A 13,892-nucleotide genomic window follows, 5' to 3' on the forward strand; every position below is an offset into this window, starting at 1 on the left:
TTGTCTGGGAAAGCTGGAGCCAGGACGCACAGTAATGGCCTTATGTAGGCAGCCTGGTTTGTGTGGCTCTCTTCAAAATGGCTTCTGTGTTTAAAAAAACAAAAAACAAAAACAAAAAAAGGCTGGGGGAGTTGGACTGAAAGGGATGCAAATTGTTGATATGGAACAGGCAAAGCTCAGACAAAAGCCCCAGTGTTTGAGTCAGTCATTAGGTCTCTTCTGTGCTTGTGCATGGGTGAGTGCGGATGAATACAACATTATACGTTCATCTTTACATCTCAAGAGTCACAGCTAATACTAGGAACGATATCAGTTCATTGAAAACCACTTATCTGGGAGGAATGTGGAGGAAATTGTGGGTCAAATTCAAAGTACATTCCTCACAAACAGAGGTCAAATTTCTCTGGATTCTGGGTCATGGCTGTCTTTGATTACATGAGTTTTTCCCCCCTGGTATACAGTTTACTGTATATATGTGGAATTTGAATGTCTAACATTATGATGATTAACATTAGTGCTGCAACTCACAACTATTTTCATCTGTTGATTATATTCTAGATGAATCGATTCGTTGTTTGGCCCCTAAAATGTCACTTGTAATGATTTCTTTGTCGAACGGAGCAAAGAAACCAGAAAATATTCACATTTAAGAAGCCGAAAAACTTGTTATTATTGAAAAAGAAAACACTTAATTGAAGAGTTTCAACGCAAAGTGTATCTTCACATAGTTTCTTGTCCTTTTTCCAGTCTAGGTCAGATTATAAGCCAGACTACCTGGCAGTGACCCCGTCCCCTCCTCATGCTGGCCCCTGTCTTGCCACAAGACCGCATTAGTTGAGCAGCAGGAGCCGTAAAGTCGCAGAGTCTCTGGGAAACTGGGCAAAAGGCTCCTCGGGCGGGTCAATGTGTAACACTTGGCTCACTGTGAAGAAAACACCTTGTTTATTTAGCTCAAAACTGGTTTGGACAGGGCTTTATTTTTTCTTTCGCTCGCTTCGTGGTCATTGAGTCACTGAAAAGTGTTTTGGGTCAAAAACAACAAAAAAAAAGGAAGTTTCACAGTACAGTGTCATCCTATTTAGCAGCAAATGCTTCCTGACTCCAAACCTCTTTAAGTTCCAAATTAAAAACAGTCGCTGGCTCCCTTACAAATAGAACATTGTCTATGAAGTCTGTTTTATTCTTTTATTCGCTTTCTTTTTCACTTTTTATTGCTTTGTTTGTGTACTTGTTTTTGTGCAGTTTCACGTTTTATCACCTGCGGGTTGTTGTAAAGGGTTATATACATAAAGTACATCACATTACATTACATTTGTATGTCCCCAGGATTAGCTTACAGTTTCCACAGTCTGATCACACCGTGGTGAGACGATGTTCCCTGGGTGTTTCATCATAATCATCATCATCATCATTATTATTATTATTATTATTATTATTATTATCATTATTAATGGAGCTTTGTCATGTAAAAAATCTGCCTTCCGTGTCATTTCTCCCAGGTTCTGGAGAGTTTTAAGATCATGGACTACAGTCTGCTCCTGGGCGTGCACGTCCTGGACCAGAGTCAGAGAGAGGGGGGCGAGTCGGGCCAGGCGGGGGGCGACGGCAGGAGACCTGTGGGTCAGAGGGTGCTTTACTCCACCGCCATGGAGTCCATCCAGGGAGACGGCAAAGCAGCTGAGGCTCTGAGCACAGACGACACGTGAGTGGACTCAGCTGGAGGAGAAAACACACACACACATATCATGAAAACATATTTGGACACACACACAAACCTGTTTTTATATCTTTGTCAGGACACATCATTGACATAATGCATTCCCTAACCCTAAAACCAGGTCTTAACCCTGAAAAAGCCCAGTAAAGTTGTGTGGCTCAGACCAAACGTCCCCACAGAGATAGTTTTTTATGTTTTTCTTTTTTTTTTGGACCTCACAAAGATCTAGATAGCTCTTGATCTCCACCTTTTCCCCTCGCAGACGCAGTTACACAACCGTGCTCATACCTCGCTCCTCACGCAGAACACTCAGCCAGGCTCTCATATAACCATAGCGACACGTATACAAACACAGCCACTGTTCTGCATATTTACAGCGATACACATGAACACAAATACCCTGAGTGCCTCTTCTGCAAACACTTCTATTTGAACAGTGGGTTTTTTTACGCACTGCAGATGAAGAACTGTTGCTCCTCTCTGACTGCTGGTGTGTGTGTGTGTGTGCTTTGTCTCTGTTTCAGGATGGGTGGCATCCCTGCCAAAACACACAAAGAAGAAAAGCTGCTCATCTTCCTGGGTATCATCGATATCCTGCAGTCTTACAGGTACCACACAGAGTCACATGCTTCCTAGTTATCGCTGATTGGGCTGTTGACTTCATGGAGTCGTCTGTGTGCATTTCTGAAGGGCCTCTTCCATAACAAAGGATGGAAGTTAAAAGGGTTGCACACAAAGGGTTCAGCGTGACAGCGCGGCGTGATTACCCCTGACTAACTGCTGCAGCCCATGTTTGCGCTGCGACGCAAACAAGACCTCTTAATGTTGAATCATCACCGTGCATCGATTGAAGGAGCTACAAGCCACTTTACTAAACTCCTCAGAGGAAGACCGAGGACTTTTTCACCATCCAACACCATTTAAATGGGCATGGCATTCAATCTCCTTTATTTACTTATTGATTTTTTTTTTTTTTTTGTCCTGAGAGCTCACAGTGAGTCAAGAGCGGGAAGCTTTTTGGCATATCGGCTTTTCAAACTAAAAGCATCACATAAATCTTTGACCTTTTTTTTTTTTTTTCATCCTGAAGCAAACCTTATAGGATCAGAGTGTGAGGGTTATTGGCAGAAATGGAATATATTACTTGTACACGTGTATAATTGCTTTAGAATTAATATCATTTTGTCTTCTTAGCATCACAAAAAACTTTTAGATGTAGTTTTGTCACCATGTTGAGACAGACAAAGTGTTTTGACGTAAAAACCTACGATACAAAATGACTAATATGAATATTTAATAATCATAGGTCACAGACAGGAAAATAAACAAAGGCAACTAGAAGAAACACACGCACTAATAATATAAACACAAGGTTTATGGGTGTTAGATAACACCTGTCAGTATAAAAGTCAGGATAAGAGTCAGGTGGACAGTATAGACATAAATAAATAAATAAATAAATAAATACGAGTGATTTAAAAGACACCACTGATTCTGGGAACCTTATCTCCTCAGGCAGGCCATTCCAAAGTCGAGGGGCCTTGACGACAAAGACTCTGTCTCCTCTGGATTGAGCTTTAAAAGTGATCAGTAAAATCTTAAAATCAATTCTAAAATGAACGGTAGGTAGGCCACTGTATTTCAAAGACAAGCTTAGAAATAAGGGACAATTTGCAGTATCACCATTAGATGTTACTAATTCTTCCACGTTGGAGCTTTCAGGAATAAGTGCAATCTTAGTTCTCAGAGTGGATTTAAGCAGAAAGAGGAAGTTTGTTGTGAAAGCAGATATATTTGTGACAAAGCTTCTCTTTTTCCTTCTGTTTCTCCTCAGGTTCATTAAAAAGCTAGAACACTCGTGGAAAGCCCTGGTGTACGATGGTGTAAGTTGATAAGTTTTGCTCAATGAATGAGCCTTTTGTTTATCGCTCACTCGCTCGGGCTACTTTTAAATCTACTGTCTAATAATAAGAGTGTGTTTTTTTTTCTCTGCCTGTTTTCCCCAGGACTCTGTCTCGGTGCACCGGCCTGGCTTTTATGCCAGCCGCTTCCTCAAGTTCATGAGCACACGGGTCTTCAGGAAGACTCAGCGTAAGTCTTTTAATGTCGAGGGTCAGGGGGAGGAAGCGGAGAGAAGGAAATCCTGCACTGATAATCACAGTGAATCTGTGGGCAGTGTATTTATTCATGTTAAAAGTCCAAGGTGAAAGATTTGAATGTCTCAGATCAGCATTTGTGAGGACACATGACCTGGATGAACGGAAACATTTGTTCGTCATCTGCTTCATTTTGAGCAGAGATACAAACTTCGTCATCATTTCTGGTGCAACGCTAAAACATGCACCTCACTTTTTAGAACTTAGTTTCATCTAACTTCATCTTATTAGCGACTTACAATCTATTTATTGATAGATTGCAACAAACAGAGGGTTAAGTTCTTTTTTGCTGTCAAAACATGGTGCAACATGGCGGTTTCTTGCCTAAAGTACGTGTGATTCTCAGACTACGAAAACCAAACCATTTTTATTTTAAAGCATTATACACTTATACATGTATGTATATATATATATATATATATATATATATATATATATATATATATATATATATATATATAAATAAAATAACTCTCATAAATGTTACACACTGAAGCAACTACTGTACTACTTTGTCCTTGTGTTCTCAGTAGTCAGTTGAGCATGTGAGGCGTTTGATCATCTTTGATTAACTTTTAAAGATTATACTGCAGAAAAAAGAGATTTTTATTCGATAATACTAAGAACATAATGTTAATCATGAGGCTTGGTCAGAGAAAAACACAGATTTAATGACCCAGGCACTCACAAACACAACAAATATACTCACAAAAAGGAAACAGTTACGCGCCACAGAGAGGGATAAAGACTTTAAAGTCAATAAACTCCATTAGACCCTGTAACGATTACATCGATTACCACTTTTAAATGGCCACTTAATCCTGTAAATTTCAGGCATGCGGAACCGATTGTGTGCATGAATGATCCTCCACATCAACATCAAATTTAGAAACAAATGTTATGTAAGAAATGTGCAGATTTTTAATTGTAGAGCGATGACAGGCCAGGATTCCATGTCATGCTCTGCTTTGGAGGCAGAACAAGAACAGCTTTGGGGTGCACTTGTGTAACTGTCTATGTGTGTTCCAAGCGTTTGATAACCTCACCGCTAATTTTGAGTCTGATTGTTCAAATGGGGGGCGATTGTCCCCTTTCTTCCGTCTGCTCCAATTATCTCCTGCGCTTTTCTTTCCCCTGACTCATGTGCTCCTTTGTGCTCCGCAGCACTTCGATTTTCTCCTTCAAAGAGGACTCGCACTTCCATCCCGGCTCTGAAGTCGTCCTCTCAGGAGATCCTTTCATCGCAGACGGATGAGAGGAATGAGGAGGACAGGAGGGACAGGCTGGGAGGAGCCCGCAGCCTCGCCAGTCTGGACGGACAAGGTACACAAAAGTACAACTCACTCATGTTCACTTTGAAGCCTTTTTGTTTCATATTGTTTCAAAGGCAAGCAGATGGTGTATGTCCTTCATATCCAAATATATTATCCGGGCTTCCCACAGGTCGTTGAAGTCCTTGAAATAAAATCCAAGGCCTTTGAAAGGTTTTGAAAATCGCCCCCTAAATAGACATGGGTCATTGAAAGTGCTTGAATTCTGTGCAAGAAAGAAGTTTTATATATATGTATATTTATATACATATATATATATATATATATATATATATATATATATATACATATATACATATATGTATATATATATATATATATATATATATATATATATATATACATATATGTATATATATATATATATATATATATATATATATATATACATATATATATACATATATATGTATATATTTGTATATAGATATAGATATTTAGGCAAATGTCTCCCTTGTTTGTTACGACACCACCTACGTAGACTAGGCCGACGCAGAACAGACGTCGAATCCTAATCACTAGCGGTGCTGTGGACAGTGTCCACTGTCTCTCTCTGCCGTGGTTGTCGTGAGATTCCATGCAAAACAATGAGCGCGTAACGATAAGCAAGAGAGAGGAAAAATGACGACGTGATGCCTGGGAAATGAAAATTCCAAGATCCCTGTCTCAACAAAGAAAATTGCAAAGACTCTGACCAAGATCCCAAGAACAATCACTTCAGTAAAAGTGGACGCCATGGGTGAAGCTGCTCTTACAAGTTGCCCTCCCATCTTAAGCTGTGTCAGCACATTCGGGGCTTGAATTTAAGGGAATTGGTACTGGAAAAGTCCTTGATTGAATTTGATGTCAGATTAGATTAAGACAGAGCCAGAGATAAGGGGACTGTAATTATTAATTAGTCAAAATGACTCACGCTGCACTCTGATCACACACCCTGGTATATAAACACTAGAATGGTATTTCTGATTGTCCTCTGTGCCGGCCACTGAGAGAGTGTCGTTGAGGAGGTACTATGAAGTAATGGAAAAACGATGCGACTGATCCCAAACCGAGTAGAGCCGCGTCGAGTCGCGCTGGAACGGTATAATGAGAAAAGCGCCATGAGTGATTTGCAGGTTTTCGTGGCTTTTTAAAGCTTTTTCAAAAACACTCCGTAAACAGCCACTTGTATTCGTCCATAAAAGCATCGCCCTTTCAGCTCGGTGCCAGAGGAGAAGCTGTCAGCAGCTGATAGAGTGTCCAGCTTTATTAGAAATCAAAACAGAGACGACGTTGTTAGTGGCACCCCGTCAGATACAGATAAGTGTGTGTGTGTGGTTTTGGGGGCGTGAGTTATCTTCACATCCTCTCTCACCCTCTCTCACCCTCTCTCTCTCTCTCTCTCTCTCTCTCTCCCCTCATGAGCCCAGTCACGAAGGTGTATGAATGTGACGTGTGATAAGGGCGTCTGACCTTTGTGTGTGTGATGTGATCAGGGAGAGTGCAGCCAACACTACGCCGGAAAAAACAGCAGGGTGTGGTCGTGGGGGTCAGTGCTCCCCTCCGCCCCCCCACCCCAGTGTCTGCAACTGTGATGTAACACACTGTAAAACAAACGTAATGGATACTAAATCAAGTTCGGAGGAGGGAAAAGGGAAATCTGTTTTACTGAAATAGACCGTTTGTCAGCTTTTATTGGAATAAATACATCAATTAGCTTTGCCTACCCACAAATATCATGCTCTTGGCTTTTCTTAGTTCCTCTCATGCACACTGCATAATCACATTAGGTGAACGACATAAAGGTCAGCTGATCACACTGACTGACTTATCAGTGGTTATTTCAGGGCTTTGAGGCATCGTGTTAGTGATTGTGAAGTAACTCAATAAAAAGAGCTCAAATAAAGAAAATAAAACCTATAATATCCAAACTCTTTTTTGCATATTCGCAGATAGTTACCATTACCATCCTCCGCACATAAACACAGCAGAATAGAAGCTGTGTGGTAGATCACACACAAAAAAAAAGATGACTGGCCATTGTCGACAACTCAAAGTTTTGCAAATGTGTCACACAGTAACATTGTCATTGATTTTCCTCCACTGTCCCCATTACAACAAAACACTGTGTGAATCCTGCTTCCACTGCAAACCTGCAGGAACACCTTCACAAAGCCATCCATCCATACATCCTCTACCGCTTTATAATCCACATGAGGGTCACAGGGGGGCACTGGTGGTCAGCATGTGGTCTCCATCACAGGGACACATAGAGACAAACAACTATCCACTACACGTAAACCAAGAACATATATTCTGATGGCTGTAAACGTTGTCTCCTCAGCTGTGTTCGGCTCCTATCTGCGCCCTGATCTGGTTCCTGTCGACGTGTCCTTCTACGAGGGTTCCTCCATGGGAACCATCTCCACCTCGTCCATCTTTGTCAGCGTGGACAACCAAACAGACGAGAGGTAACTGACGTGTGTGTGTGTGATTATTATTTTTTTATGACCACTTTGTCGCCATGCGTGACGCCGAGCTGATGAAGTGTAGATTGTGCACTTTATGAGGCCTCAAGGACGTGAGGAGGAGGAAGGGCTGTCAATAAGCCACGCCCCAAACACACACCCACACAAATGTCACCTGTGCTCTTGCATCACATGGTCTCGTTGGTGACGTGTCATGCGTCACGGAGCAGGTGACTCAGACGGGCTTGGCAAACTCTTCCCACGCAGCATATGGACAGGAGAGTCTAGGAGGAAGAAAGAAGTACACAGATCTTTAGTTTCAGTTGTACTGTTTCTGATGTTACTATTCTGCCTCTATTTTGGTCTTCGTGAACAGAAAGGACATCACATTATTTCTTGTACGCTACGTCCTTCAAGTGAAAACATGCTCTGTCGTGCAATGTTTTTTTATTTATCTCTTGGTCGATAAAATATCAGAAAATGTCGATCATTGTTTCTCAAACCTGGAAATAACGATGTTCTCGAATGGCTTGTTTTGTCCACAACCCAAAATGATTCAGTTTGAATGATTTCTTTGTTTTATGGACCTCAGAAAATATAGAGACTGTCCCAACTGCTCCATACAGTCACAGTATACGCTGATGACACGGTTATATATACTTATTACATCAAAAATTAAGAATTTCTTCAACCGGATTTCAGGTGGCACAATTCTTCGATTGACCTGTCGATTATTATTTTTTTGATTAATTGATTAGTTGTTTGGCTCATAAAACGTCAGAAAATGTTGAAAACTATTTACTAGAGGTCACCAAACCTGGAAATTAGGATTTTAAATGTCTTATTTTGTCCGCACAAATAAAAAACGATTCAGCTTGAATGATTTCTTTGTTGTACGGAGCAAAGAAACCAGAAAATATTCACATTTAAGTCGCTGGAAAATCAGAAAGCCTTAAAATGGTATAGACGATTAATCTAGTAATCCAATAATTATCGATTAATTGAGTAATTGTTTTAGCCCTAGACCTGACCTGACTGAGGGAGCGTTTGGAGCTTGAGTTTCGTAAATTTATAGGTGGACCAAAAAAAAAAAGGTTGTTCTGATTATCCAATAGAGATCTAAAGTTAATATGCACAATATCACTTTTAATAACCTCAAAGGTTGTTGGTTTTTTTGTCATTATACTTTAATCATTTAATGAATTGAAAGAAGATTTGGTGCAGAGTCATCTTCAGTACTGTAAGAGTTGATATTAATTTTAAAGTAATCTAGTAGCAGGGTGCATGATAAATTAGTGCGGTTACATTTTTGTACTTTTGAATATTTTATTTTCAACCTCAAAGTTATTTGACAGACAAAGCCCATGTGATCTTTGGCGCCCCCCTGAGGAGGGCTTGGTCCCCAGACAGTGGCTTATGTAACAGACATTTGTTTATATTTAAAAGTTCAGCACTACAGCTTTAATTTCATCACCTGCCGTCTCTTACAGCGTCATTTTCATTTCAAACAAAACAGGACGTTTCTAAGCTTTGACCACATGGTCCATGTTATTAAAACAATTATAAATGATCCACTTTGTCACTTTGTCCTCTGCCGTCACCTCTTGTCCTGTCCACCAGTGTCAGGTTCTGCTTGCTCTCTGAGCCTCCATTGTGTGTGACTTGTCCGGTCTTGTCCTCAGTCACCTGCTGCTGCTGCTGCTGCTGCTGCTGCCCTTACATTGTTCTGTCATCTGTTTTCATTCATATTTAAACAGCAGGTACTTGGTGCAGAAAGACAGTGAAACTGTGACAAAAAGAGGACAGTGGAGAGTGAGCTGTATGTCCACTGACGACACTCACCGACAGTGACACCTCCTGTCGTGACGTCTGACGCCTGCGTGGCTCTGAAACTCGAAGCACTATACACAGTTTAATGCACAGAGACCAGGTGCTTCAAATAGAAAATCCACTTATTTACAAGAAGTAAATACAAAATATTCCACTATCCTGCAGGTACCAAACAAGTCCCCACGTTTATTTTAGGTTTAGCTCAGATAATCCCTCTAAATCAGTCGGTTTATTCAGGTTAGACAGTTTAATTTTTGACAGATTTGTGATCATTGTCTTTACGTAATCTGAGGTTAACAGATTAACCTGTTTCGGCTGCTTATTTTTAAACATTTACTTTACTTCAGTAAAGGAATAGCCATTATGGCAGTGAGTTGATCATCAACTGTGCATGTGTTATTCTCTCTCTACCTCAAACTATAGTCTGTCACATGAGAGACACAAAAACACATTCATGGCAACTGATGTAGCGTAAAAAGAACAGCATTGCCCCCTGGTGGTTGACTGTAAAAAAAAAACAAAGTTAACTTTAAGATTTCTGATCTTAAATCTGCTGTGTCACTTTATTAGGTACACCATTTCAAGTATCTGGAGCAAATCACATGACAGATACTCATTAACGTGTTTAAACGAGGTCGAGACGTGAAGAAAAGTGATTTAAAGGATTTTGAATGTGATATAATTGTCGCTATTGCTGATATACTGGGATTTTTATGCACAACCAGAGAGAAAATGTCCAGTAAGCAGCATTTCTTTGGGATAAAATGCCTGTAAACAGTTGGGGCTCCAGCAGAAAACCTCTCCTGTTACTTTTATTAGAGGTCATTTGTGGCTAATAATGTGGATCCATGCATCTCAGATTCTCCCTGTATATTTCTTTTCTCCTCACTTGTGGGACAAACTTCCTGCTAAAACTAATTTTCTTTAAATTGAAAGAAAAGTTCACCATCTGAGACGTCGCAGTAATACAATAAACACGCACTTTATGCAGCTGTTTTACTGCAACTGTCCCTGCACTCAGACCGACAACATTATGGATTAATAACAAAAAGGTGATCTCTTCTCTTCCCGTTTCAGAGAGGACGCTGCGTCCAGCTCGACGTTCACCCTGGAGGACAGCGCCATTTGTCTCACGTCAGAGCAGAGCACGATGGACGTGGACATAGACCGCGACGACGGATCTGTTCTCGACGTCTACTTGGTGAGTTTTGTGTCACGTCGTCATCTGTCATCCATCCCTGAGAGATGTTTGAGTGGTTTTGTCTCAAAAAAGTCATTGATTTTCTGCGACGATGCATTTTAACGTCACATTAAAGATAGAATATGTCACATTTCTTCATTAACTCATCTAAAAACAAGCACTTCATTGAGAAGGGTATTTACATTACCCAAAACATGGGTTAGACTTATGCATTGATGCTATTTGGGGAACCAAACGAGACAATTCCCATGATCCCGCACTGCTACAGGATGTCTTTTGATATTATCTTGGTTGGACTAACTCACACTAATGCCCTGTTCTGTCCTCCGCAGTGAAACAAGCCGCATTACAGCCTTCATTCCCACGTGCCAATCATGAGACAATCGCCGCACACCATTGGGACAAGGCCCCACCGGCCTTTAACTTCACCTCCTGTGCTGCTAAATCTGTGTTACCACTCGTCTCGCCAAGACACACAAAAAAAAGACTTGAGATTCTCCACAGAATGAAGGGAGTAAGAGAAGATACAATGGGGGACACAGTGACGGACATCCGGCGGGAACCGTGGGACACATCATGCAATGAACCCGACGGTCACGTTGTAGACTAGAGCAAAAAAAAAAATGCTCCGTGCAGTGCCATCGAGTTTTATATAACCTGTTTTCAAGGCATTTCATGACATTTAATATGAGACGTTATGAGGAGACACTAGACAGATCCTGTTTTCTTTCTGCTGACCCTGAAAGAAACGAGAGACACCTTCATAGGAGAGGAATGTTTACAGTAAGTGTTGCGACGATAAAGGACGCGACAACGTCACACAAAGGACACACAGCAGCCAACCAGGAACAGACGTGAGCTACTGAGGCCAAAGCACAGACTTGGACGCGTCTCTCTCGTTATTCCTGCTGCTCTGACGTGAACCCGAAGCTCCGGTGAAGGGCCGCTGTAAACTCGACAAGTGACAAAACACAGGTTACTGGCTCTTGGATGAAGCACAGAGCGAGTGGACAAGACACTTACTCTGCATAAAAAAGGCACTTTTGACATTAGTTGTGATTACTGTTAGAAATATTTTGCCTCTGAGGACATTGCTCAGGCAGGTGTGTGAAGAAGCACTTTCCACCCCCCTCTCTTTTCACTCGACAAATTCACACCTCTTGTCAGTCACTGATAATTACTACATGTACAGAGACAACGAAGGGACATCGTAGATCTTTTTTCCCCCCCGATGTGGAGCTTCTAGTTTTTGTGTCGCAACTGAAGATGCTTTTACTCAGGATCCTTTGATATTGAATCAGCACGTCTTCTTCTTCTTCTTCTCGAGAAGTTAGGAAACCTGCATCCAACACTTTAGAGGCCGCCTGATACCTCTTCATCATCGAGTCCATATCCAACTATAAATGTCGAAACGAAACCCAATCACAATCACATGTCAGTTGAGCCCATAATTTATGTAAAAATCTATATATTTTACCATTTGCTGAAAGACAACTTTCATCGCTGAATGTAAAGACAATGCATATTTATATATAGAAGAGACCCATATAAATAAACTGCTCAAATTCTGTGTCTATGTGTCTTCTGCAACTTTAGTGTGTGTTGTTCATTTTACTGGGACAGATGATGAGCCAGTGGGCATCTGATCTGGGCGGAGACTTGAATACAACTACCTGAGAAACCTCATACATGAGACAAGGGTCAAGGGTCAAGGGACTTGAAAACAGCTGCATTCAAGTCCCTTGTCTCGCGTATGAAGTTTCGAGGCGATCGGTCAATGTACGGCAAAGCAGATAACATTCAAAATGGCTGACTTTCAGTTGGGTCAAGTAGTGTAGAACTGCAGCGAATAATTATTTTCATAATCGATGAATCTTGTCTATTATTTTCACGATTAATCAAGTAATCGTTTGGTCCATAAAATCAGTCAGAAATCATTAAAAAAAAACTTAAAAACATGGAAATGATGATGTTCTCAAATGTCTCGTTTTGCCCCCAAACCAAAATGATTCACTTTTAATGATTTCTTTGTCATATGGAGCAAAAGAAACAAAGAAAATATTCACATTTAAGCGGCTGAAACAATCAGATAATAATGAAAAAAGCTTCAAACCGACTAATCGATTATCAAAATAGAGGACGATTGAGTAAACGGTTAATCGAGTTGTTTCAGCTCTAGGGTCAAGTGCATGTACGGAAACGTGTCCAGGGTCAGTCTCGTGTCACATATGAAGTTTTGAGCAGATCGGTCCACGTACGGCAAAGCTACACGCCACTTCCTGTTTCGTGGCAAATGGCCAATGGTTGCTGTGGCCACGCCCTTTTGAATCTGCAAGACCTTTTGACAACTTTTCATCTTTGAGGTGTCGAGTACAAAATGACACGTATTTTATGTTATGACAAAATGTGCAAATCGCCGAAATGGACGCCCAAATTCAAAATGGCAGACTTTCTGTTCAGTTGAGGTCATGGTCCCAAAAGAGTTTTTCATGGTCTTGTGCTGTGACATGTTTCCACCAAGTTTCGTGAAATTTGGTTCAGCTTTGTCCTACTGGGTTTCACCATTGGGGGCGCTACCGAGCCATTCTGCACCACTTTTATGTATTTATTTTTTACACCTTTTTACACATTACTTATCAGTTAAAATTCTCTTGTGTAACAATTTTTAATTTACAGAACATTGTCAAATTGCATTACATTTAGTGCAAATGATAACACTTCTGATGTTCAACTTAGAAAATATACAAAGTGTGTCGATTACTGACAAAATATCAGACTTAAAAAATGATAAATGCATTCTTCAGCTGACACCGCTCGTAGATCTCGCTCTCTCGTAATCATCAGAAAAACAAAACGACGGTCCGGACCCCCCCCCCCCAAGACAATAGCGATCCTGATGTTTACGCCCTCTGATCTACTGATTGCAAAAACTCCCAACATACGATGGCATTGAACAGAAAGTAGAGCAAACTAAAATGCTGAGGTACGATGACGTGAAATGCTGACCCTCCCTCCCTCTCTGTCTCCTGCTTGGTTTGTTTTCAGTGTCGATAAATGCACATCTGGTGGTAGCTGTACAGTCAGGAGAAAGCCAGGCTGGATCTTTAGGCTTCATCCTGGAGTCTAAGGCATTAAAGGGGTTTTAGTTTCATCAGTCAAAGGGCAGGAAAACCACTGCACTGTAGTGTGGCGTGTGAAATGTCATTTTTA

General features: G+C 40.9%; 1 protein-coding gene and 1 long non-coding RNA gene across 2 annotated transcripts in view; one reads left to right on the forward strand and one right to left on the reverse strand.

Annotated features, from left to right (window-relative positions):
* Nucleotides 1–12,252, forward strand: part of pip5k1bb (phosphatidylinositol-4-phosphate 5-kinase, type I, beta b) — a 47,565-nt gene extending 35,313 nt beyond the window's left edge. Inside the window, exons 8-15 of the mRNA XM_058636767.1 lie at nucleotides 1,500–1,702; nucleotides 2,242–2,325; nucleotides 3,552–3,600; nucleotides 3,724–3,808; nucleotides 5,038–5,196; nucleotides 7,528–7,654; nucleotides 10,559–10,682; nucleotides 11,015–12,252. Coding sequence (XP_058492750.1) covers nucleotides 1,500–1,702; nucleotides 2,242–2,325; nucleotides 3,552–3,600; nucleotides 3,724–3,808; nucleotides 5,038–5,196; nucleotides 7,528–7,654; nucleotides 10,559–10,682; nucleotides 11,015–11,017 — 834 coding nt within the window. The 3' untranslated portion in view covers nucleotides 11,018–12,252. The remainder of the gene's footprint in view (nucleotides 1–1,499; nucleotides 1,703–2,241; nucleotides 2,326–3,551; nucleotides 3,601–3,723; nucleotides 3,809–5,037; nucleotides 5,197–7,527; nucleotides 7,655–10,558; nucleotides 10,683–11,014) is intronic.
* LOC131464335 (uncharacterized) lies at nucleotides 1,631–9,658 on the reverse strand. Its single transcript, XR_009241161.1, has 3 exons — nucleotides 9,253–9,658; nucleotides 7,827–7,935; nucleotides 1,631–1,716 (listed from the first exon to the last, which is right to left on the reverse strand). It is a non-coding gene; the product is annotated as an uncharacterized LOC131464335 (long non-coding RNA).
* Nucleotides 12,253–13,892: the final 1,640 nt, after the last annotated feature.

Source organism: Solea solea, chromosome 8 (genome assembly GCF_958295425.1).
Source record: "Solea solea chromosome 8, fSolSol10.1, whole genome shotgun sequence".
Taxonomy (NCBI): domain Eukaryota; kingdom Metazoa; phylum Chordata; class Actinopteri; order Pleuronectiformes; family Soleidae; genus Solea; species Solea solea.